The sequence below is a fragment of the Anomalospiza imberbis genome, chromosome 8, assembly GCF_031753505.1.
Source record: "Anomalospiza imberbis isolate Cuckoo-Finch-1a 21T00152 chromosome 8, ASM3175350v1, whole genome shotgun sequence".
NCBI lineage: Eukaryota > Metazoa > Chordata > Aves > Passeriformes > Viduidae > Anomalospiza > Anomalospiza imberbis.
Window position 1 is genome coordinate 1,923,657 of NC_089688.1, and position 22,706 is coordinate 1,946,362.

At 46.4% G+C, this 22,706-nt stretch overlaps 1 protein-coding gene and 1 long non-coding RNA gene across 4 annotated transcripts in view; one reads left to right on the forward strand and one right to left on the reverse strand.

Moving 5' to 3' along the window:
- The window catches only part of COL13A1 (collagen type XIII alpha 1 chain), a 52,364-nt gene extending 32,518 nt beyond the window's left edge, over nt 1–19,846 (forward strand). Inside the window, exons 24-38 of one of the 3 annotated variants that reach the window (XM_068196922.1) lie at nt 247–315; nt 873–896; nt 1,319–1,372; nt 2,005–2,049; nt 4,503–4,544; nt 5,031–5,057; nt 6,312–6,392; nt 8,720–8,755; nt 10,865–10,918; nt 11,197–11,250; nt 11,994–12,029; nt 14,756–14,842; nt 15,774–15,851; nt 18,875–18,913; nt 19,440–19,846. In XM_068196922.1, the coding sequence (XP_068053023.1) occupies nt 247–315; nt 873–896; nt 1,319–1,372; nt 2,005–2,049; nt 4,503–4,544; nt 5,031–5,057; nt 6,312–6,392; nt 8,720–8,755; nt 10,865–10,918; nt 11,197–11,250; nt 11,994–12,029; nt 14,756–14,842; nt 15,774–15,851; nt 18,875–18,913; nt 19,440–19,442 (729 nt within the window). In that variant the 3' untranslated portion in view covers nt 19,443–19,846. The remainder of the gene's footprint in view (nt 1–246; nt 316–872; nt 897–1,318; nt 1,373–2,004; nt 2,050–4,502; nt 4,545–5,030; nt 5,058–6,311; nt 6,393–8,719; nt 8,756–10,864; nt 10,919–11,196; nt 11,251–11,993; nt 12,030–14,755; nt 14,843–15,773; nt 15,852–18,874; nt 18,914–19,439) is intronic. The other 2 variants (XM_068196923.1, XM_068196924.1) reach the window with 2 other exon arrangements.
- Nucleotides 19,604–20,422, reverse strand: LOC137477735 (uncharacterized). The gene is made up of 2 exons (XR_011001167.1): nt 20,115–20,422; nt 19,604–20,068 (listed from the first exon to the last, which is right to left on the reverse strand). It is a non-coding gene; the product is annotated as an uncharacterized lncRNA (long non-coding RNA).
- Nucleotides 20,423–22,706: the final 2,284 nt, after the last annotated feature.

Here is a 22,706-nt window from a genome sequence, read left to right on the forward strand (position 1 = left end):
ATTCTGGCCTCAACTTCACCTCTTCCCAGACTGCCAGCTTTGATGTTTATGTCATGGTGGTCTGAGCTGGGCTGGCTACAATTCTGTAGAATCTCCTGCACTGCAGGGGCTTTCTTTAATAACTGAAAAACTGGGCACTTGTGAAATGGGCCCCTCTGAGCCCCCTTTTGCAGAATGAACCACAGCTCTGAGCCCCACAAGAGAAGGACAATCCCAGCCCGTGGCTGAAGACCTGGTATTTTGCAGGGCCCCAAAGGAGAGCCTGGGAAGGATGAAATGATGGACTATGATGGGAACATCAGTGAAGCTCTCCAGGTGAGCAGCTGCCCTCCTGTCCTGTGAGGTGACTGCTGGCTGTTTTACTGTTTCTCAGGGATGCAGGCAGGAACAGTGCAGATCTGCTTCCTTGCAGGGAAGGGAAGCACTTGGTTGTGCCACAGTCCCCTTCATCCCACAGCTCACTGCCTGCAGTGTTCTGGTGAATCCCTGTGCACTGGCTGGGCTGCTGTAGTCACATACAGGTCACATGAATGCCCGTGGGAGTGGTCCGCAGTGTGGGGTGGGTGGTGAATAAAGTCACCAAAGCTTCCTCACGAGGAATGTGAGGATGGAGTGAGTGGCTGTGCCCAGCTCCGGGCTGGCCTGGGCTCCACTGGGAAAATGGAGAAATTGTAGAATAACAGCTCTGTGGGACTTGAAGTGCATAGTTTGGGTTTCTTTTTGTTTTTTTTTTTCCCTCTTATTAGTTTTGTAAGCTCCTTACTCATTTGGGCCAGTGTTACGTTAGTGGAGAACAAGCTAACTCCAGGAAGAAGTTTTGTTTCCCAATGTTTGTTCTATTTTTAAATTTTTTTTTGGTTTTTTTTTCCTAGGAAATACGAACTTTGGCCTTAATGGTGAGTTCCTGTCCATGCTGTGGGGTTTTTTACAAGTAGCCATATGTCCATCCTAAGCAGATGGCCTGACAATTTAGGTGCAGCTAAAACACTTGGCCTTTGCAATTGGGAGCTAAAGCTGGGGCAGCTGACAGCTGAAAGAAGAGCACATCTTGCCTTCTGATCTTGGCACTTGAATTCTAATCAGGGCTTTCATCTCTCTGCTTTAAGAGGTCATACATGCTGCTCAGACCAGGGAGTGCTCAGAAGGAACAGGGAAGAGCAACTCTCAGGGCTCTCCATTGCTCATCTTCCCAACACAATATGATTTTAGGAATCCCTTGGAATATTCCTCTGGGATTGCCCCTTAAACATAGGAGAGGTATCTGGTTTCAAAACACAAAAATATATCAAATATGAAAATAATTTTTTTCTTTATCTAGGGACCCCCAGGACGTCCAGGTGTGGCTGGACCTCCAGGGCCACCAGGACAGAAGGTATTGTCTCAGTTCAGCACTTGCAGACCTCAGGGAAACACAGAGTGGCCCAGGCAGAATTCCCACCCACAACTCTTCCCAGTGCTCCTATATTTCCTGTCCAGCACTATCAGACAGTCCTGCTGTCCTCTGCCACTCCTCCTCACACACAATATCCTGAAAATCTCTTTTCCCACAATGATAATGCCTAATCTGAAAGATGAAGGATCCTTTCTACTTGCCCTCCCCTTCAGGAAGCAGCTTGTGGGAACCAAACTGTGGGACTGTGTTGGTTGTGGACTGCATGACTGCACTGGGAGCTGGCAGTCAGGATCAACAAGATTGGGAAAATGCTCAGGCAGTCACATAATCTAATGTTTCAATAGGGGTTTCCATGAGTTTTTTTGTGTAGGGTTTTTTTGTTTGGTTGGTTTTTTTTTTTAATTCTATGGCTGCAGAAAACCTCAGGTGTTTCCATGCTTTATTTTTGGTGATTACGGGGAAAAAAAACCTGGATTTTTCATGTTTTTTTCTCCTGTGAGTAGTCCGTGCAGGCTATTTCTGCAATGCCTGCCCTTTTTCATCACAGTGCCCCACAGAAGGAGTCAGAACAGCTGCTTTCAAACTGCCAAAGTAACAATTCTGTGTTTCAGGGTGAAATTGGCTTGCCAGGTCCTCCAGGCCATGATGGAGAAAAGGTAAGGCGCGATGCTCTTCCCTTCACAGGTCTTACCTGGGGTCATCTCTGTCACTGACATCACATAGTTGCTTTTCCCACGAGGAAAAAAAGTATTTTGCTTCACAAGAAGGAGCATTAATGGTTTGTCAGTGTCCTAACATTTGTCATGGCAACGCTACTTTGTCCTGTCTCCAAAGGGCATAGCTGGGAGGGAAAGGATGAGCAGAAAAAAGAGCCTCTGGGCTTTACTCTGTCTGTAAGTGTTTCACTTTATGTTGTGTGAATTTCATTTAGGGACCACGTGGCAAGCCTGGAGAAATGGGCCCCCCTGGGCTTCAGGGACTGCCAGGAAAGGATGGACCTCCTGGAATAAAGGGAGAGCCAGGCCACGTCGGGGTCAGAGGAGAAAAGGGCGATAAGGGAGAGCCAGGCTCACCGGTGAGTAAATCAAAGCCTCTCCAAGTCCTGCTGGCTACCCAGCTTATGGGGCAAGGCCCCAGGACTCCTTGGGTGCCTCAGAGCCCCTGCAAGGTGGGTGCTGCTGTGTGAAGTGTCACAGTACAGGAGATCCTGGCTTCCTGGCACATGTGCTGTCCTCTTGCTGGAGTGGTTGTCCCCAGGTGCCTGCCCTGCTCTCTGGGCACCATGTCCCTTCCTCAGCTTGCTGCCTGGTGTCTTGCTGGCGCTGAGCAGGTGTGACTGTGATCCAGAGGCCGAGGCACCAGCACACCCCCTCCTGGGAGGGCAGCTGCATGGGGTAACCCCTCACAACCCAGCCACTAACGGGGGCAGAGTGCCCAGCCTCCCAGCTTCAGTCTGTCACAGCTTCTGTGTCCCCAGCACTGCTCTGGGGGGTTTATGCAATGACTTCCTGCCTCTCTATGGGATTACCAGGATGAAACTCCAGCTGTCTCAACAGCTGGCTGTGGGGAGTGATTGCTAACACAGACTCCAGCAAACTGCATAATCCTGAGCAGAACTTGGAGGCAGGAAAGCAGTACCGCATCCCCACTCTGGGGACTGGTACATCCACAGTGACAGGAGGATGTTCAGCCATTGGCCCCTCTGCTTTCAATGCTAGTGAAGTCCTGCATTTCCCTGGATACCTGGTGGATATCCAAGGTTTTCAGAGCACTCTTGGGATGACCAGAGCCAGTCTTGGCTCTTATACTGATATGTTATATGTCTGCTTGACTTAGTTGTGCAAAACTCTACGAGTCTTTCTTGATCTATAGGGTCTAGATGGCCCCACTGGAGAGAAAGGCGAACAAGGTGACCAAGGGATACCAGGACCGTCAGGATTGCCAGGGCCCACTGGACTTCCAGGATTGACAGTAAGAATGGAAAAGAAAAGGCTGCTCTCTCCTGCTTGGTAAAGAGAAAATAGCATAGAGCAGCACATTTCTCAAAGTGCTGAGCATCCTGAGAGCCTCAGAGCCCTACCCCTTTGTTAGGTGTCACAGAATGTCCGTCAGACCTCCAGCAGCACACAGGGAATGTGAAACACATGCTCTGTTCCCACTTCTCCTGGGGGAGCTGCTGCTTGCCAACCCATGGGTGGTTCACAGGCAGCTTCAGTGGAGGGAGACTCCAGAGCACAGCTGGTGGTGAAGGGCTCTGCTGTGGTGTGCAGGGAGAGAAGGTGAGCCTGGGCAGCGTGGAGACACAGGGAATCCAGGAGAGCCAGTAGGTCACTGCTCCCGTGTTCCTGCGTGGTCTCGGCAGCAGGGGAGGGATGATCTGGCAGCAGTGCTGCTGGTAGCTGGCACACCCCCCTCTGGTGACACCCCTTGTCTGAGGACAGCAAGCCTCATGCCGTGGGGCTGGACCAGCCACCTCTGGCTCCTGATGCCCTCCTTTCCCTGACACAAGAACAATCTGTCACACAGCCCTCAATCAATAAGGAATGCCTAGGGAAGAACATATCTTGGAAAGCATAGTTTCCTCAAATAGTTTCCTCAGCATTTGCAGTAAATGATTTCCTGGCAATTATTTGCATACGCATATATACACATATTTTTTGGTTTTTTTCCAAAAGATTTTGGTGTTCTTGAATTTGCCTGCTCACCCTTAGCTTTGGAGTGCCCTGCAGCAAGAAGTCCCACAAGCTATTGACACATGTGGAGCCAGACACCTTCTTTAATATCTTTTACTCTTTGACCCTATGCCTCCTTGTAGGAATGGTGGTAGAGTAGTGGAAGTGGACCTTTCTTTGGAAAAAACCTCACTTCTTTCCCTCCTCTTAAATACTGGCAACTTCTGCATAACCCTCCCCTGAGTTGTGTTGCTGCTTGCCAGCCACTCAGTCCCGGATTGCTGCTGCTTCCTAACGCAGTCCTTAGGGGGAGTCCAGGTTTCCCAGCCTGGTAGAGGAGCTGTGCTGCACCCTGTGTCCTGTCTCCCCTCTGAGCAGCCCCACTTTGCTCCTGAGGGCAGCACATTGATGGTGGCTTCTCTTGCATTGCTTTCCAGATAACTGGGCCCCCTGGACCCCAAGGCCCTCCAGGACCTCCAGTAAGTCTGAGTTATTCACCTGAGGAGCGAGGGAATGGGATTAGAGCAGGCAGTGGCTGTGGAGGATAAGACAGCCAGAACCACAGCAGTGTTGAAATGGGAGCATGCTTTAGTATCACTTCCAAACCCACCCCCAGAGCAGGTCAGAGCTGCAGTGGGCTGGGAGGGCAAAGTAAGAAGGTTTTGTAAGTTGGAGATGAAAGGGAAGACAGTAGTGAGATGGGTTGGATGGGATTAAAGGGATCAACTGCAGAAATTGTCTTAACAGCACACCTGGCCCCCTGCCAGGGTGTGCTTGGCAAGAGGCTCCTGGTTAGAGATGAGAACAGTACATGAAGTGCCTGTTACACAAATAAAGAGGCCTTTGGGCTGAGGGTTCCTGCCACAGAGATCAAAACCTTTGTACTGCATGCTTAACTGGGATACCTGGATTTTAAAGCCCATCCTGAAACATTACTTACATCTTGTCTCTCGTCCCAAATTCAGGGTCTTCAGGGTGTCCCAGGACCCAAGGTAAGGGTACAAAGTATTACACACTGAAACGTAACAAAAGTTGTCCCAGGTACTAGAATTCCCTTAAGTAACATCTTTTTAGTTCAGGTGGTACTTTTCTTCCATTTGGTAAGAGGATAAATCCTTCTGGATATTTTCTTGAAGGAAATGGATTAGCAGCTCTCAGTTTAGGACCCAGAAAAATGGTCATTCCTTCCAGTTTTCACACAGAGAAGTGGGAATTCACTGGTCCATGGAATTCTGCCCATGAGAACACAGTTGAAATCTTTGTCTGGAGGGTGGAGATTTGTACAGTGGGATGAACAGTCTGCCACACAGTCCTAAGGAACTGAGCTCTAGCTAAAAATTAGTCTTAAAATTACCCTGTACATTCTGCTGTAAAGCACTCAAGAACTTCACTGTCCTTGGTGGTGAGAATCTTTCTAATCTCCATCTAAATGCTCAGCCTGCACCTTTAGCTTGCCTCCTGTGAAACAGTTTCCTACACAAAAAATAGTGGAGTGGAAATGTTCAAGGAGAGCTGCATATTTCTGGTGACATTCTGGGCAAAGATTGGAAAATGTGCCAAGTGTCTTAATTCTAATTGTCCTTTGGCCACCAGCATTGTTTGGCTGCTAAAAGGGATGGGTATGTTTTAAAAAGCCTTATGAACAGCAATGAGGAGAAAAAAGTTTTGGGTTACATTTTGAATTTAAGAAAAAGGAGTATTATGTTTAATGTTGCTTTATAGTTTATAAAGCAGAATTTTAAAAATACAGCTGGGGAAAGAATGCTGAATTTTTTTTTTTCTGATATGTTGAAACTGATGCTTTAGCATTTACAAAAGTCTCTCCAAACATAATTTCTGTATGATTTTTCTTCAAGGCTTGTAGGACACCTGTCATTCATTTTCACTGGATCCACATCTTAAAATGTAACCCCACCGTATCAGATAACTTCTGGTTATTTATATATAAATATATATACAGCAACAACAGCAGGGAGAGCAGCACCAGAGTGAGCTCAGCTCTCCTCTGAACATCTTTACCCACAGGGCCTGAGTCTCCTCTTATTGCCACTGAGTTAAAACAGGTGCTCACACAGGGGTAATTTGAATGACAGTGGTTTTCTTCAGACTAGGCTGAGAATTGGGCTAAAGCATTACTCTGCTGCCTCTTGTATTCCCTCTGCTATCCAGTTCTCTCTGAAGGGAGGAATGTTTGTTATATAAGTGCTGTTATGGTGGGTTTATTTTCTGCTCCATCCTTCCTTTAGGGGGAAGCAGGGATTGATGGAGTGAAAGGAGAGAAGGGTGCCCAGGGTGAAAAAGGAGACAGAGGGCCACTGGGATTACCCGTAAGTATCCAGGAAGCAAGCAGTACTTTGTGAGCCAAACTTAATATCAGCTGTAAAAAGATCCCTCAATAGGAGACGCACGTGGGGACTTGGTATGCAGAGTCAGAGAAAGAGATGGTCTATAAATAACTGTGCCTTTGCTTTTTAAACCCAAAGCCTCAATTTCTGTACTGGGCCTTCAGCTTCTAGATCTGTTGAATAGATAAGCAATCACTTTATTTCCTCCTGCTTCTGGCAGGACTGGAAAAAACAAGCAGTAGCTTTCCTGGAGGTTCTCTGCACTTCAGGGCAAGACCAGAAACATAAGTCAGAGATGTGGGAAGAGAAACGCCTTCCCCAGCCATTTGTCTCCTGGGCTAAGCTTTGTACAAAGCATGGTAGTTCTTAATGCAACCAGCTTTTTCGGTAGCTGAAACATTCCTGTCCCTTCTACCACGGAATGAGTGCTCCCCATGGCCCGGCGTGTCCCTGCTGTGTGTGAACACAGCTCCCTTAGCCTGGTGTTAGAGCCTCGCTTGGCTTAGGGAGAGGAACTGGGGCACAGTGTATTTTAGAGAAGTTGCAGGAGCTTTAGATACAAATCTGATGATGAGTTGGTGGTAGTTGTTCTACCCAGCCCCCAGGTACTCTCATAAAAAGCACTGGTGGCACAGTAGACCGTCCCCCTTCCCCCAATGTTCTGCCTGGAACAAACACTGCAGAGTGCATCTCATGTGCTGTGTGGCTTGTCGTCCTGTGTTCAACCACCCAGATCCCTTGTCCCTGACTTTGGCTGAAATGTGCGTGTCTTTGTTTGTAAAATGTTTTCCTCTAGTTGTGCAGTAGCCCCCATGTAGAGTTTGAATGAATCCCCTCTAACTCCAGGCTCTCAAATGAGCCCAGCATGAGTATGTTCCCCGGGGCTCCAAGCAGAGCAGGGGAGAAGGGGGTGCTTTGGAAGGCTCAAAGGCCAGGGATTGTGCCTCAGTGAAGCACTGAGAAGTCAGAACCCAGTCCCCTGAGAAATGCAAATGAAAGTTTTCTGTGTAAATGGTTATTCCCTCAAGCCAGTGGGGTATCTGGACAGGGAAAGGAGGTCTTTGTGACAGTCCGAGCAGAAGGTGCCCCAGCAATTATCCCAACAACTCATCTTTGTGGGAGGGAATGTGCTAGCTGCTTCTCCTACAGCAGTGAGCCCCATGGGGGTCCAAAGGTCCCTTGGCTTTTCCCATCACTCTTCCTGAGCTGTGGAGGTGGGAAGACTGGCTCAGAAGTGTTCTCTTAGGAATATTTTGTTGGGATCAGCAATATTGGCTGGCCAACCAGGAAGCGCAGCTCATAAGATCAGATACTGTGGAACTTGTATCTTTCTTCAGAGCCATTGAACTCTCTTCATAAGCTTTTCCATGCCTGATCCAGTGTATCTTCAGCCTGTCCAACTAAATGCAGTGCCAAGCAGGTTCTGAAATATTTCAGAGTGTAAAATCCTGAAGCTGGATCTGCTGCCTTTTTCTCTGATGTGGGGCTTGACATCATGCTGGAATTCCAGTCCTGATTGTCTGCAGTAGCCTTGGGCTTCTCTGTGGCTGACAGAGTGAGGAGCTTGTAATGCTCAAGTGGAGGAAAACCCAGTATTTGGTACTTATATCCTACCACAGGTTTTCCTCCCAACCACTGTCTGAGAGAAGCCACTGGGCTTGATGGGCCTTGGGCAGAACCACTGTTAGATCTCATGGATGAGGAAATTCAGGGCAGGAGCCGAGCAGACAGCAAAGTGCCACTTGATCTCAGTCTGGTGTAAATCTGCACTGGTGACACAGGGGGATGAGCCACCTGTTTTGTAAGCCCCCCAACAACTGCATGTGGAGTGGAGCAAGCCTGCAGCTGACCTAGTGGGCACCACAAGTCCCGGGTTTCTTGGTAGCAGCTTGAACAGCTGATGGTTCTGCCCTGCCTGTAAATGCCTTGGTGACCAGTGGCCTCTGAGCCTTGTGTCTCACCTGTGTTGCCCAGCCTGCCACAAAGGCAATGCAGATTCTGGCTCCACTGTGACATTGTCCTTTTCACCACCTGTCATAGAACAGCTGCTTCCCCAGGAGTTTTCCCAGGGCCATTGAGTGAGAGAAATTTGCAGTCTTAGGAGGATCTGAAAGTTGCAGATCAACATTATATGTATTCAGTGTTTCTATGTTTTTGTTGGTTTGCTTGTAAGTGCCATCACCTGTCCTTGAGATCTTAATTTTTGTTAATTGCAAGCATATGTTTGTCTCAAGTCACTGCTTTACTCACCTCTCCTTTCCCCTCGCCCTCCTCTGCCTTGTTTTTGTGAACCCTCCCCACCTGTTCAGGGTGCTTCAGGTTTAGACGGCAGGCCTGGACCACCGGTGAGTTCCATTCTCTGTTACCCCATGTTTGTCCTCCCCAGTGTCGTGACTCGTGTTGTGTCTTCCACCCAAGTCTTGTTTATACCAGGAGTAATCTTATTTTTACCAAAGCAGGCTTAGGAGGGGGTTAAACTTAAAATGAGGAGTGATGTCACACACTTGTCATCTTTGATGCTACAAGTCTGGATCCTGGGATCACAGCCTCCTTGTTCCACTCTGTATCAGTAACAAGAGGAATGAAACCTCTGCATGGTTCCATGATGCTCTGTTCTCCTGTCCTCTTTATCCTGACGGGTCTACAACCTGTCATTCTCCATGAGATGGGAGACAGGCTCATCATCAGGAACTGTAGTCACAGGACAAGAGGGAATGGCTTCAAAATGAAAGATTTAGTAGGTTTTGATTGGATATTAGGAAAAAGTTCTTTACTGTGAGGCCCTGGCACAGGTTGCCCAGAGAATCTGTGGCTGCCCCTTCCCTGGAAGTGTTCAAGGCCAGGTTGGACAAGGTTTGGAGCAGCCTGGGATAGTGGAAGGTGTCCCTGTTCATGGGAGGGGGTTGAAACAAGATGATGTTTAAGGGCCTCACTGACCCCAACCATTCTATGATTCTAAGTAATGCCAACCTGGTTCTGCAAACCACTCTGCTATTCTTGGATAACAGCTGTTAAATAACAGCCAAATATTTTTAATCCCTCTTGGGAAATCACAGATCACCCATGTACAATCCATTTGGCTATTTAAAAACAAAAAGCAATTTCTTCTCAGTGTAGCTGGGAATAATTTCAGCTGCTCTGACTTCTGAAGAGAATCTGAGTGGCAGCTTATACAGTCACTTGTTTGGGGAAACTGTAGATTCAATTTTATAGACATGCAAGGGAGATTTCAATTCCTTAGCAGTAAATGATGCATAATTAAAGGTAATTAAGACTTCCATGATTGCATGGATCTAAGGAGAGCCTGATTTTTCTCTCTTCCTTTGCCACACTGAAGTTGTGTGCTGCATGAGCTACTCCTCAACTTGTGTTCTGCAGATCTTGACTTCTCTGAAAAGCTCTCCTGATCCACATGAGCTGTCCTGCTATCATCAGAGAGGTTACTTTAGTGACTAAGGATTGCAGACTGACATTAAAAAGTGCAAGACCCTTTGCATTAAGGCTTTTAGAAAAAGACTCTCCCATTTGGGAAGCTTGCTCCTTGGTTCTTCCTAGGAATCAGGTAATGTGCCTCAAAAGCATCCCTTTATTGAGGCTCCATGAGGGAATTGTAGACCCATACCTATGTGGTTTAAGGAGTCTGAGTTGGAGGTGCTGGAATCTTGTTCTTAGCCAGAGGGACTGTTACTGAACCACCATGCTGCCAACATTAAAGACCACTTGGATTGATTTCTCAGAGGCAGGCAAGTCTCAGGAGCTCCAGCAAGGAAGTTTGGTGTGCTGGTGGGAGATGGGCTCCATGTCAAAGGGTTAGGGAAAACACTGAGTTTTCCTGTCAGCATGGCTGCCAGCCTGGTGGAGTGACAGGAATGGCAAAGGAGGAGCAGAGGGACTGGAGGATGCCCCTCCCAGCTGACATCTGTGCCTGTACTCACCTGCGTTCAGCTCTGCAGCTTGGGGTCTGTCAGCTTGCATGAACCACTGACCCAGCGTTTCCCATCTCCTCAACTACGCTGACTCCGGGAGGGGGTAGAGGAAATAAGGAAATAAGCAAAAAGAAAAGCAAATTTCTTATCATGTGTGTAAATGGCCTTTATTCTGCTACAGCTTCCAGCCTTATCTGGTATAAACTAGAAAGAAAGAATTCCTGTGTGTGGAGCTGGTAGAAATGCCTGCTGAAATAATAGTCAAGAGAGAGCTTCAGAATTAAAAATGAGGCTCTGTGTGGTGGTGCTGGTGTGATCTAACATAGCAGTTCCCATGTCCTTCAAATTGCTTTACCAACTACAAATCCATCTCCACCAACACTGAAAGCTGTAGTGGTGCTAGGTGCCTTCCTCCACCAGCCTGTCCTTCCAAGCTGTGCTTTTCCTAAGACAACAGCAGTGTCTCCTGGCTTTAAGGAGGCCCTGGAATAGAAGCATCCTGATGTGTTTTCCTTCCTACAACTGCAGGGTATTCCAGGACCAATTGGGGTTTCGGGACCAGCAGGACCAAAAGGAGAAAGGGTGAGTTTTCTTCAGAACTGACAGATGCTCTAGAACTTCTTTGAAGATACCACAGCTCTGAGGGATAGAGGAGCTCTTGGCTTTTCCAGAGCTGGAATTGCCCTCTCCTTCTTCATACAAGAGCATCAGCTGGGCCTCTTTGGTGCTTGAGTATCTCTTCCTTGGGGTTTTTCAGGTGCTTTGAAATGCATTCTTTGCTTTTTCTTCTATGATGCTCTGCTGCCTGTTTGTACTAAATAGGAATGTGAACAGTTTCTACTCTTTTGTATCCATTTCAGGGCAGTAAAGGAGATCCTGGAGTTGCAGGACCAATGGGGCCAGCAGGGCTTCCTGTAAGTACAGAAATCCTAGGGATTTATCTCCAGAGCCTATTTCCTTGCTGTGGTTGAAGATGCTGCTGTACTAGTGTTTGCAGTCACAGCTGGGTTAGGCATAACTCAGGTTACAAGATTTTGTTCCCTATGAGAGTTACAGAAAAAGCTGAGTGGCTTCAGAGCAGACTCAGAGTGATATGAAGGAGGCTGAAAGAAAACTGTTAATTCACCTTGGTCCTTCAACTACCTGAAGAAGCTGTGTGGGACTCCCGGGATGTGTCTCTTAGTCCAAAATGCTGCTTTTGAGCAGCTCCCTTTACCTTTCACAGCCTGGGTACCTGTCTCCTGTCTGAGAGCCCTGTCTTGTCATTGCAGGGACAAAAGCTGCCTTCAGTGAGGTTAATTCCACTGACTGGGATTGCTTTTGGCAAAATGGGGCCACTGTTGGTGCTGTGGTCTAATGCAGTCATGGAGCGGCTTTGCTGTTGAACACAAAAAAGCAAGTTTGTTGCATGCTCATAACTAATTTGTTTCTTATCTGAAGAGTCCATAGGGTAGGTAGTAGTGGTGTTATCACCTGGATGGTCTGATGGAAGTGAAGAGGAAGATGCCTGTTGGGAAAATTGTGTTTATTTTTGACATAACCATTGGTACAAATGGAAAGATAACCCAAAATCTTGAGCACACATTCTTCTCTTTAGTGGGAACATGGTGAAATCTGCTTGTTTTCAAATGTTTCTTTCTGTGTTGGTGCATTTCAGGGTTTACAAGGCCTACCTGGTGACAAGGGAGTCCGGGTAAGTTACCAGGCAAACCCCTTGTGTTTAACTGCTAACACCTGTACACAGAGACAGCCCAGTTAACTCCTGTAGCGGCCAGCATGTGTGTGTGTGCCACACCTTCATCCAAGTGACTTTAGAAGGTGAGACCTGTAGCTCATTCCATCACCTGGAACATTGTGCTACGTCTCGCTGAAGGATGTAGGAGGGATTTTCTAATGTGGTCACACCTCTGTTCTAACTGAGGCACCGGACTTGAGTTAGGCCAGCATGGTGTGCCTTAGGAAATCTAGTTACTGATGTTTGTAGGGATTCCTGGGAGAATTAGCTCAGGTGCAGCCAGCAAATCTTATTTCAGTACTTGCAAATTGTCCCTGAAGCATGAAAAAGAAGGTTGTCTTCTAGCAAACAATCCTGCAGAGGATTTGAAAGATGGAAATTTTGAGAAGATAAATTAAATTTGCCTATCTTGAAGAATCAGGCCTGAAGTCTCCTCAGGCATTGTCGTGATGTGATGGTGAAGAGCTGGGTCAAACCCAGAAACAGGAATGGCAGCTTTCCCATCGTACCACCTGTGTTATGGAAAGATAAACACTGCCAAGAAGTGTGTGTTGAGAAGCTCCTTCTTTTTCATCAGGTTTTCTTGCCTGTTAAGGTTTTGAATCTGGATCTTTTTGATAAAAACATTTAGGAGCTATGGTTGGAAGTAATTTATATTTAGAAGTAACTTTTGGATTTGAGTCTGTAATATTACAATTATATAAATGTGAAGAAGTTCAATACAGTACAAGTGTATGTAGTCACACCTTTTAGTCATAAAACTCTGGTATCACCTACATTTATCTGGAGGTGCAATCTTTTATAGTGCATGTGCCCATGTGATGATTTCATTATATGGGTTTGCTTTTGATGTGTAGTGAGTGTTCTCTATCTGCAATGGATTTCTGACCTTACTCTGCACAGAAAGGACAGTTCTGGGCAGCACTAGCCAACTGGCATCTTAAACTAGGGGAGAAAGGTTCAAGTTTCATGGAAGCACCAAAGTTCTCCCCTTTTTTAATAATTGCATTTCTGGCTTTGCTTCTTAACTTTCTCTTTACTTTTGTTTTGCTTGTTTGGCTTCTTCTAAAAAACTGTAATTTTTAATTCCTAGACTTTTTCAGTTGGCTTTTGAAATGAGTGCCTTAGTTAAAAGAAGGATCTTTCATAGCTTTCATTAATGGGATTTCTCTGAGCTCTGGCATAAAAGCAAGTGAAAACTGGGAGAAATTGCAACTCCTTGTGGAGGATGAGCTGGAAAGCACCGGTGGGGAGTTTTGCTGGCCCTTGAAGCGTGCATGCACTCTGCCTCACTGCAGCCCATGGTTTGCAAAGGCAAAGTGTGAGAGACTCAGGAGGGTAAATGGGCAAGTGCAATATCTTAGGGGACCCTTTTGCCACTGAGCCTTTGTACAGGGATTTCCTCTTACTCTTTACTCTGAAGTCCCAGTTTGCCAGAATCCTCTCTTTTTCTCCATGCTTTTTAAATCCCAGAAATGCTCCTGCTGCTCTCTGCTTGGAGCAGGAGATCAGCTTAGCTGTGCCTGGGGTTGTGGCACTAATGGCAGTGGGAACAGGCAGCATTTTGAGTAATCCAGCTGAAAAAGTGTGAACTCTGAACTTGTCCTGCTGTTATTTTAATGCTGGGGGGGTTGTGTGTGTTTGTGCATCTTCCTCGCTCCTACAGGTCCACCTTTGTCCCCTTTATCCCTTCCTCCTCTTCCACCTTTCTTCCTGGTTCCTTCCTCCGGAGCAACCCATGCTGCATTTTTCCTGGACTATCCTCTCCATTCCAGTGCTTGGTTGTGGGTGACTTCTCCTCATTGCCTCTCCTCTCCCATCCATTTCTCTTGCCAGCTTGGGTTTAACACTTTTTTTTTTAAAGAAGAAGCAGCAGCCTGTGCTGTCTGATTTGATCCCTTAATTCCTTTAACACTCTCCACGAGGACCCTAAGCTGAGTTCCCTGTGCAGTGGCCCCTTCCCCCTGTTTCATGCTCAGCAGCTTTGAGAATTTCCTTTCACACAGAAGGATTTGGTATGGATGTAACTGGCAAATACCACACTATGCCCTGCCTTGTGCTGCCAGTTAAGGATCAGGGACCGGTTGCTGCCCTGCGGCTGTGCTGCCTAGGACGACTCCCTGGTCTAACAGATTTTTTGGGAGAGCACTACTCAGAGTATCCCGAAGAACAGCCAGACTGTGCAGACTCAGATCTGAGTACTTCCTTCATTCCCTGGCTGACAGTTCCCTGAGTGAGACTTTCTGTAAGAGTGGGAATTAAGAGCATCACAGTGCTATCCTAGAGCTTCAGTGGAAGAGGGACCTTCCCAGCCAGCTGGAGACTGAGATAAGATGGCACACTGCTGGCCAGAGGGGTGGTTTCCCATCCTGTGTGTCTGGGATCAGCCAAGGTGCCCCTCTCTGATGTATGGGAAGCCCTGAGAAGTGGTGTGATGATCCCTTTGATGCCGAGCCCTCTCAGTCTGTCAGTGTGGGACTGCAGGCACAGCCACAGTGTTTATGCAGCTCAGCTACAGCTCAGCAGCTCCATACATTGATCTTCACATCTCAGAGGGAGATTTATTTTAAAATGCTTCCTAAATGTTTATCCTTTTTTAAACTATCGCTGACATTTGTTTGAAATGGATGATCCTAAAGCTTTTGTGTATTCTTTTTTTTCTTGGACTAAACTATTATTTACAGGGGGAGAGGGGCAAGAAAGGCTCTAGAGGGTCTAAAGGGGATAAGGGAGACCAAGGAGCACCTGGATTAGATGCACCCTGTCCGTTGGTATGTCCTGTTTCATCAAATGTATTGTTTTAAGATGTGTTGATGGGGAAGACAGAAGGAAATCATAACATAAATAATGGTCTTGCAAAAGTACAACATTTGGATAAGCCGAGCTGGGTTCCCACCACAGCCTGTGGCAAAGCTGTGGGACCAGCTGATCCTCTGGGAGATCAGGCTGCTGAGTGACCATGGTTATGTTCCTTCCTCTTCCAGACCTCACAAAGATTTGGGTGCATGGGGTGTCCCATGTGCTGGGAGCTCAGGGCTTTCTCCACTGCGGATAGAGCCCTGTCTCCTTTGCTGCTGGTTACAGCTCTGCTCTGGAGATGCTCGATGGGATCAAAGCTACGTGACAGCGAAACTGGAATGCTGGTTTCCTTGCCTTGGAATAACAGCCAGCTGATGTGATGGGCTGAGAGCACACAGGGCACTTGAGCTGCACTACCCAGAGAGAAAACAAGTCTCAGATCTCCTAAATGGGATGTGTTTCTGTCAAAACTGATTGGCTATAAGTCTAGACAAATGAATAAATACAGGAATATGTGTATATTTTTATCCAAATCCATATGCTGCAGCAATTACTGCCAAAAATTTGCTAGCTGTGCCACAGATTCCAGGAGTACTTAGGGATTATTCTTTTAGAAATCCAGCTGCTGGGTCTCTCAGTGAGGATCGGAGCAATGGCTGATTTTGGAATGGAGGAAACGCCGTTCCCATCCTCTCAGCTTTAACTCAGAGAAGCATCTCCTGGCTCGTAGATGACAGAAACTGCTGCTGCTGCAGACACAGCTCACTGTGCAGACAGGGCTCTGTGCTGGGTGTGCAGCTGAGTGCCCTGTGCCAGTCCCAGCGGGGACTCGGCCTCTCCTCCTGGGACCTGGAGCTGGCTGGCACTGACTGAAATAACGATAGTGGTTGATTTCATAAACAGGGTCTCCGAGGTTTTAAAGGCGAGAAGGGTGAGCCGGGGTTACCTGGGCTGGACGGCCTGGATGCCCCATGCCCATTGGTATGGTGTACCTTCCCTTTCCTGCATGCTCGTTTGCTTTTTGGCTCTTGGTGCTGTTTTCTGATCCCCCCGAACAGCTGCATGCCCTAGAAGCACCTGGCAGTTCCTTCCTTACCTGTCTCCATACTCGTCCCTCTCATTGCTGCTGTCAGAACCAGGCCCTTCCCTTCATTCTGATTCCCAACTGCTGTCAGCAGTACTTTGTAGCATGAGAAAATATAGAGTTGGAATGTGCTTTTATTTACAACTGCTTTGCTTCTTCCTTTGCCTTCCCTTTGATAATTTCCAGTAAACCAATGTATGCAGACCCGGCTCTACACTGGCTTGGCTTTCTCACAAGGAGGAAGTGCTTGTGTCCTTCATTAGCTCTGTTTTTAATTGCTTGTGTGTGTTGAGAACAGCCTGACATGATTCCATATGACCGCAGTCACCCCATACATGAAGATAACTGAAAATAATAGTTATCCCATTAGTAAGCCCATGTGAAACATATTAATGGGGACACTTAATCTCCATGCTGGATAATTCCTATTTATGACTCTCCCCAAAAGTCCAAACTGTACCCATAGCATCCATAAAACTTGAATTTAGGATTGCTTATTTCCCAATATCCATCTTATCCAAGTGATAAAATGATTATTGTATTAGTACCTGATCTAGCCCAACTGTGGTAGGACAAAAGTATTCAGAAACACTAAACTTCAGCTGATTTCTTGGTATCCCAGTAAAGGTCACCAATTTATTAATTTTTTCTGAGTTTTCTGGAGATGCAGCATTCATCTGATGTTTTTGCTCCATGGGACAGTCTCAACATCTCCATAATACAAAGAAACTTCTACTCCCCTGCCCATCCAGCCCTGTTTGTCATGACAAGGTTTGCTTGAGGATGGTCTTTTCACGCTTTACGCTCACATAAGGATGTTTGATGCCATCTGAAAGGGATGGGATATTGTTAGTTCAATGAGCTGGGAAAATGCATCCCAAAGCAAAAAGCCACATTTAGTTTTAAAGGTTTTCCTAGTTCCTTGAGGGAAAAAAAAAAAAAAAAGCCATGAAACTGCCATTAAAAGCCTTTTTAATTTGAGCTTTGTGAAGAGCTAACTTGATTTTCCTTCTGGTGTTCCCTCCTTTGGCTGCTGCCATTGCCTCCTTGGGACAGTGACCACTTGTAAAGTCTCAGTTGCTGCTCTGTAAATTCTGGGTAGTAGAAACTTGTGCCAGTCCCACAGGTGAAACCATACCTGCCCAGAACAGTGCACAAAGGAGGAAGACCACAGAGCCGTGTGTTTTGTGTCCCAATGATCATAGCCAGGTTTCCATGGAGTAACTTCTGGCCGAGTAAGGCACCTAATTTCACAGGTGCAAGGGTTCCACCCTGCCCTGGCAGACAACCTTTCTGGTTTTATTACTGTTCCCAGTGAGGATTCACCCCACATGGCCATATTAGAATTCATACTTCTTTTCATACCTATTTTCACTAAGGGACACTTGCCAGAAAATCGGATGAAATGTGGATGCTGTTATTTTTTTATACAGGGTGTTCTGGCATGCAAGCTAGCTTGGGAACGTGAATAAGCATGTTTTTTGATCCAACTAGGTTAAAAGCTTGGCATCCAGCTGATGACACATCCATGTGTGTAGCTTATGGAGGCTGTGAACTAACTCTTTGCACATCTGAGATATGTGGAAGGAGATCCTTGGTACTAATAAGCATGCCACGTTTCCGTTCTCGGCACATTCGCCCGCAACAAACACTTCCTTGTGACCCTGGTCTTCCTTTGATCCCTGAGCTGTGAGTCCCTGGCCTCCCATTCCTTCATACACCTAACTTCCCATCTCCTCCTGCCCTGTCATTCCTATCACCACCAGTGTACCAATGGGAACACCACAATTTACCCAGTAAATAATTTGTAATTCCCTATTTCCACATAGTTGGGGGAAAGGGAGGAAGCAGCACAAGGAGACCAAAGTCCAAAAAATGCATTTGAAAAGCAATATTGTTATAACATCATGGCAGCGTTCAGTACATCAGCCCCTGGAAGTGCATCTCCAGTAAATAGTTCATTTCTCAATATATTACTGTGCATTTGCTTTTCTGTTTGTATTTTTTTGGGGTTTCCTGGGGAATGGTGATAGACCATGAATCTGCCACGTGCACACAGCACAAGAATTTGACTTCTCATGTCAGACATGCATTTCCTTGCACCTGACTTTATCTGCTGCTCCAGAGCACCTTAGCACTGGTGTCATATCTAGCCCATCAAAGAGGGCAGCACAGGGTTGAAATGAATGGCAGTGATTGACAAAAGCATTTCCCAGCCATGGAGCCCAAGACATCATGGTTGCAGAAGTGCCAGGGGATTCCACAGAAATCCCACTGATGTTACTGAAGCCAAAGTCCCTTTTCAGGGAGTCAGCTGAGACATCCTGAACCAGCAGAGGGGCTGCCTTCCTAATTTCCCTGGAGCAGGATCTCCCCAGAGGCAAGAGGGGATAACTGGGCAGTGTCTCACATGACAAAGCAAACCCTTCAACAGGGCAGAAAGGAAATGGAGATTTTTTACAGACCCTCCTCAGGGTCTGAGGTTAGTACTGACTCTGGGACTGGCTTTTAAGCTCAGTGTCACAGAGCCAAGCCTGAGGACACAGGGCAGCCACCTCTCACTTTCCACTGCCAGCTCCTGGCAGTTTATCTGACTGAAATGGCCCTCCTGTGTTCCTTCTCTTCTTCCTTCAAGGAAGCCTGGATCCTTTCTTCTTTGGGGAGGGTGGTTCTCGGATACATAAGTCCCATGCACATCCTGCAGGCATTTCCCCTCTTCACCCCAGCCCCTGCTTCAGGCTGCACTGGTTCTGCCAGCCGGAAGTCTGGGTCATCTGAAGGATGAGGAATATCTCTCAGACTATTCCTCCAGCCCTGGTTCAAACTGTTTGTTGCAGTAACAGTTAACCCATGCCTTCCTTTCTCCATCTCTGTACTACTTTCTGTGTCCTAAACTGCTATTTCATCCATTTTTTCACAGGGAGAAGATGGCCTTCCAGTTCAAGGCTGCTGGAATAAGGTAAAGTAATCTTGGAAATGCTGCTGTGCTGAGTTGGTAATGCTAATGTTTTCCATGAATCTGGCTAAGGGCAGAAGAGGTGTGGATGCATGGATGGGATTTCCAGGACTGTATCCCAGAAAAGTGGCAACCAAAACTCTTCCTTACTTAAATATCACAGTTCAGCTCTGTACAAAGGAGAGAACTGTATCTGTGGCCTTTGAGCAGCCTGGCCCCAAAGTGCTCTAATCCTTGCACAAAGATGAGATTTCCACCTGGATTCTCTCAGATGTCCCCTCCTGCACTCCCCAGGGTCTGGCCCCTTCAGTGCCTGCCGTGGGTGTTAATGCCAAGTGGGTGAGAGTGGAGGCACAGTCAGCCCGGGATGAATCTCCCAGCCTCACTTTGCCACCTGGAGAGGTGGAAAGGGTTCCTGCTGAGATCCATCACCACTGCCTTTCCTCCTGGAGAGCCCAGAGCCAGCTTCCCTAACAGTGTCCTTCCCCCTGTGAGCTGTCACTAACATTGTTTATGTTTTCTTTTGCAGTGATGATTCTAACCGTGGACTGACCTGTGTGTGTTACTGTACATAGAATATTTATTTTTATACGGTGTTCTTCTCTGAAATGCCAAAAGTTATGCATTTTTACAAATTATCAAAAAGTGGCATATTTTTTTGTACAGAAAATATCAGATCTCCCCTTTTCCCCATTTGTCAGTTCTCTGTATGATTCTATGTCTGCATTACGCTTGTTTTGTCATGGAGTACAGCTGTAATATTTACATGATATTTGTGCACACATGGTGAATATAGGAACTTAATAAATTATTGCATTTAAAGTGCCCAACAGAACTGCCTTGTATAGATTTAAAGGTCATTTTCATTTTTCAAGCTGGATCATTCAAGAATATTTCAAAATATTATGTATTTTTTATTAAAGTGAAATATTAACACTTCTGTTGTGATGAATTAAAGTGTTGCTGAAAAACGTCATAGTAGTCCCTGTGCACTGGGAATGTAGAGACACCATGATTTACAATTATCCTCCTATGAGCTGGAATAACCCTCATGACAAGGAGCCCTGGTGGGCAAGAAATTCTAATCCCTTTCTAAATTGTAGGCTTTCAAGCAGCTTAATTAAAGCCTTATTTAAAAATAAGCATAACGCAGCATACCTTGATATCCTAACAAATGTTTGTAAAATCAATCCATGTGGCATACCTTGATATCCTAACAAATGTTTGTAAAATCAATCCATGTGGCTTTTTAAAATGTTAACCAAAGGTCGCATGCAAATTTGCAGAGTGTGTAATTATCATTTGCATATGCACATCTAAATTATCCTTCCTGACCTACCTTTGTTGATGTCTCAAGTCCAGACTACCCAGAGAGGAAAACACTGCCAGACTAAAGTGAACACAACAGCGTGCTTTCCTTAGGATATGAGGGGGAAAGAAGGCTAAATCTTTTCCCTAAAACACATCCACTTGCCTTAGCCCTTCACACAGGGGGCAAAGGCAACGCAGGGGTCTCAGCTACCAGTATTTAATGATCCCAGAGAAGAAACTACCAGTATTTAATGATCCCAGAGGAGAAAGTACCAATATTTAATGATCCCAAAGGAGAAACACAAGTGGTGTCTTATTAGTGGGACTGATCCACTGAAGTCCTGCTCTTTCCATGGTGCTGCCACTACAACAGGTGTTCAGCTCCACCTGGCTACAGCTGTGCCAGTGGAAGGGGTCACCACCATGATCCTCCCTATACTCAGCTGTTCATCTTTTCACAAACTATTAATCGGGTATTTTTCCAGAAGATTCCATGCAGCCTTTTCCACCATCATAATGAAGTGACAGAGTAAGGGACGTAGTTCCCTTGTACACGGAAAGGCCTACTGGGGACTGCCCAGGGATCCCATCCCAGCCTCTGACTGCTGCAATCCATCTGTCACCTCACTCTTTCAGAAATTTACTGAATTTCATCTAAAAACCAGTGAGTTTTCCACTGCCCTGTGTCCTTTCCCTCCTCACCCTGCAGGCTGTTCCGACTCCAGTGCCCTCACAGTTAGGAAACTTCTTGCAACTTTCAACCTAAACTAATTCATGGTATTTACAGCCATTTGTTCTCATGCCAACATTGTCCTTGGGATGAAACGTTTCCATGCATGATGTTTTCACAAGATGCTTAGTGTACTGGAGCTGAAGCAGGACAGAAGGAAAATGAACCACACAGCACTGAGGGATTCTCCCTGGTCTTCTCAGTAATAGATGTCGTTAGTGTAAGCCCCAGCTCCCTGTTAAAAGGCTGTGAAGCTGAGCTAATTGGAACAGCTAATGTTCCAATTGTGTTTTAATTGCACACCTGTTAAAGCAATTACTAAAGTCCCAGCCAGGTGTACACATCGTACTTTGGGTTTAGAAGGTTGTAGCAGCAGCAGTAGCGAGTTCCTGCTCTCATCTTGAAGCATTCAGCTGCAAGGTAGGGTGTCTGAATGCTTCGGTCCCTTCTACAAATCCTGGCTATTCTTAATCCTTAAAAATATAGAGATTCCCTAGGAGAAGCTGCCAATGCTTTCTGTTCCCTCTGGTCTGTGTAGCACAGTTTTTGTGTAGCTGTTTTTTGTGATTGCACTGCATGGGATTGCTGTTGGTTGTTTTTATCTGATCCGAGAGCACATCTGCCGCCTTGTGCTGACACAGCTTCTGAAAGGTTAAGGACTCTTGAAGTGATGCTGTGCCTGTTTTATTTCTTGGGCTGTTTTTTGATTACTGTATTTGTGAGAAAGCTCTTGCCTGAGGTGTAAGGGACCTTGAAGTGAAATTGCCAGAACTCTTGATAGTACCTGACTTGGGTTAGAAACCATTTACCTACTATGGGGAAAATGTGTAGGGTACCCACTCATTTAAAGGTTGGGAACATGGTGAAAAACCTTCCCTGTGGCTGTGGCGGATTGTAACCGGAGATGTTAATTGAAGTGCCATATAACCATTTTGGATTGCTGTTGCACAGCCCAATACTGATAAAATCTTATCAGCCGCTGGGGAGGGCTCAAATCAGTGATACCACACTGACCTGCTGCCCTTCCAAACCTAAGCTCCTTACACATCAAAAGAAACCCAAGCGGGGCAGTTGGGTTTGTACCACCCTGAGTGTGGCAATTTAGTTTCAGGCTCTGTCCCTACTAAAACCTGTCACCAGGCTGCTATTGCTGTGGATTCCTGTCAATTCTGTCTGTCTATTTTCACGTGAAACCTTTTCTCTGTCACTTCAAGGGTCAAACTCCTTGGCTGATAGCCAGAAAGTGAGTCTGGGGGTGGAGAAGCTTGGGAAATGGCAGCAGAGTGAAAGGAGAAGGAGGACCTTCCTGAAGATTTGCTGGAGATGTTTTGCAAGTTCCCTCCCTGGAGCTTGGGAAGAGTTCCTCAGCAGTGCACCAGGAATGTGTGCCCAGATGCTGGGGCTGCAGGAGCTCGGTGTGCCAGCACTTTCTGCTTTGCTTTCTGTTTTCTCCCAGAGTGGCAGGGGTTGAGAATGGCACCATTTATATTCTTTTTCTTTGGTCATTTTCACTTCATTCTACTATTGTGGTCAGACTCTTCGGATGAAGAATTAGGCTAATTTTCCAGCAGCATCTACATAAATGAGTGCAAGACATAGACAATATTTCTGGGAGGGGATCCTTTGATCCAAGAAAGAAACCCCTCTTGAACATTTCTCTTTAGAAAAGCAGATAAACCCCAGAACTGTGTTCAGTTCAGAGTGCTGCTCAGAGAGGATGTGATAACACTTTTTGCTACCATTTCAGGTTACCAG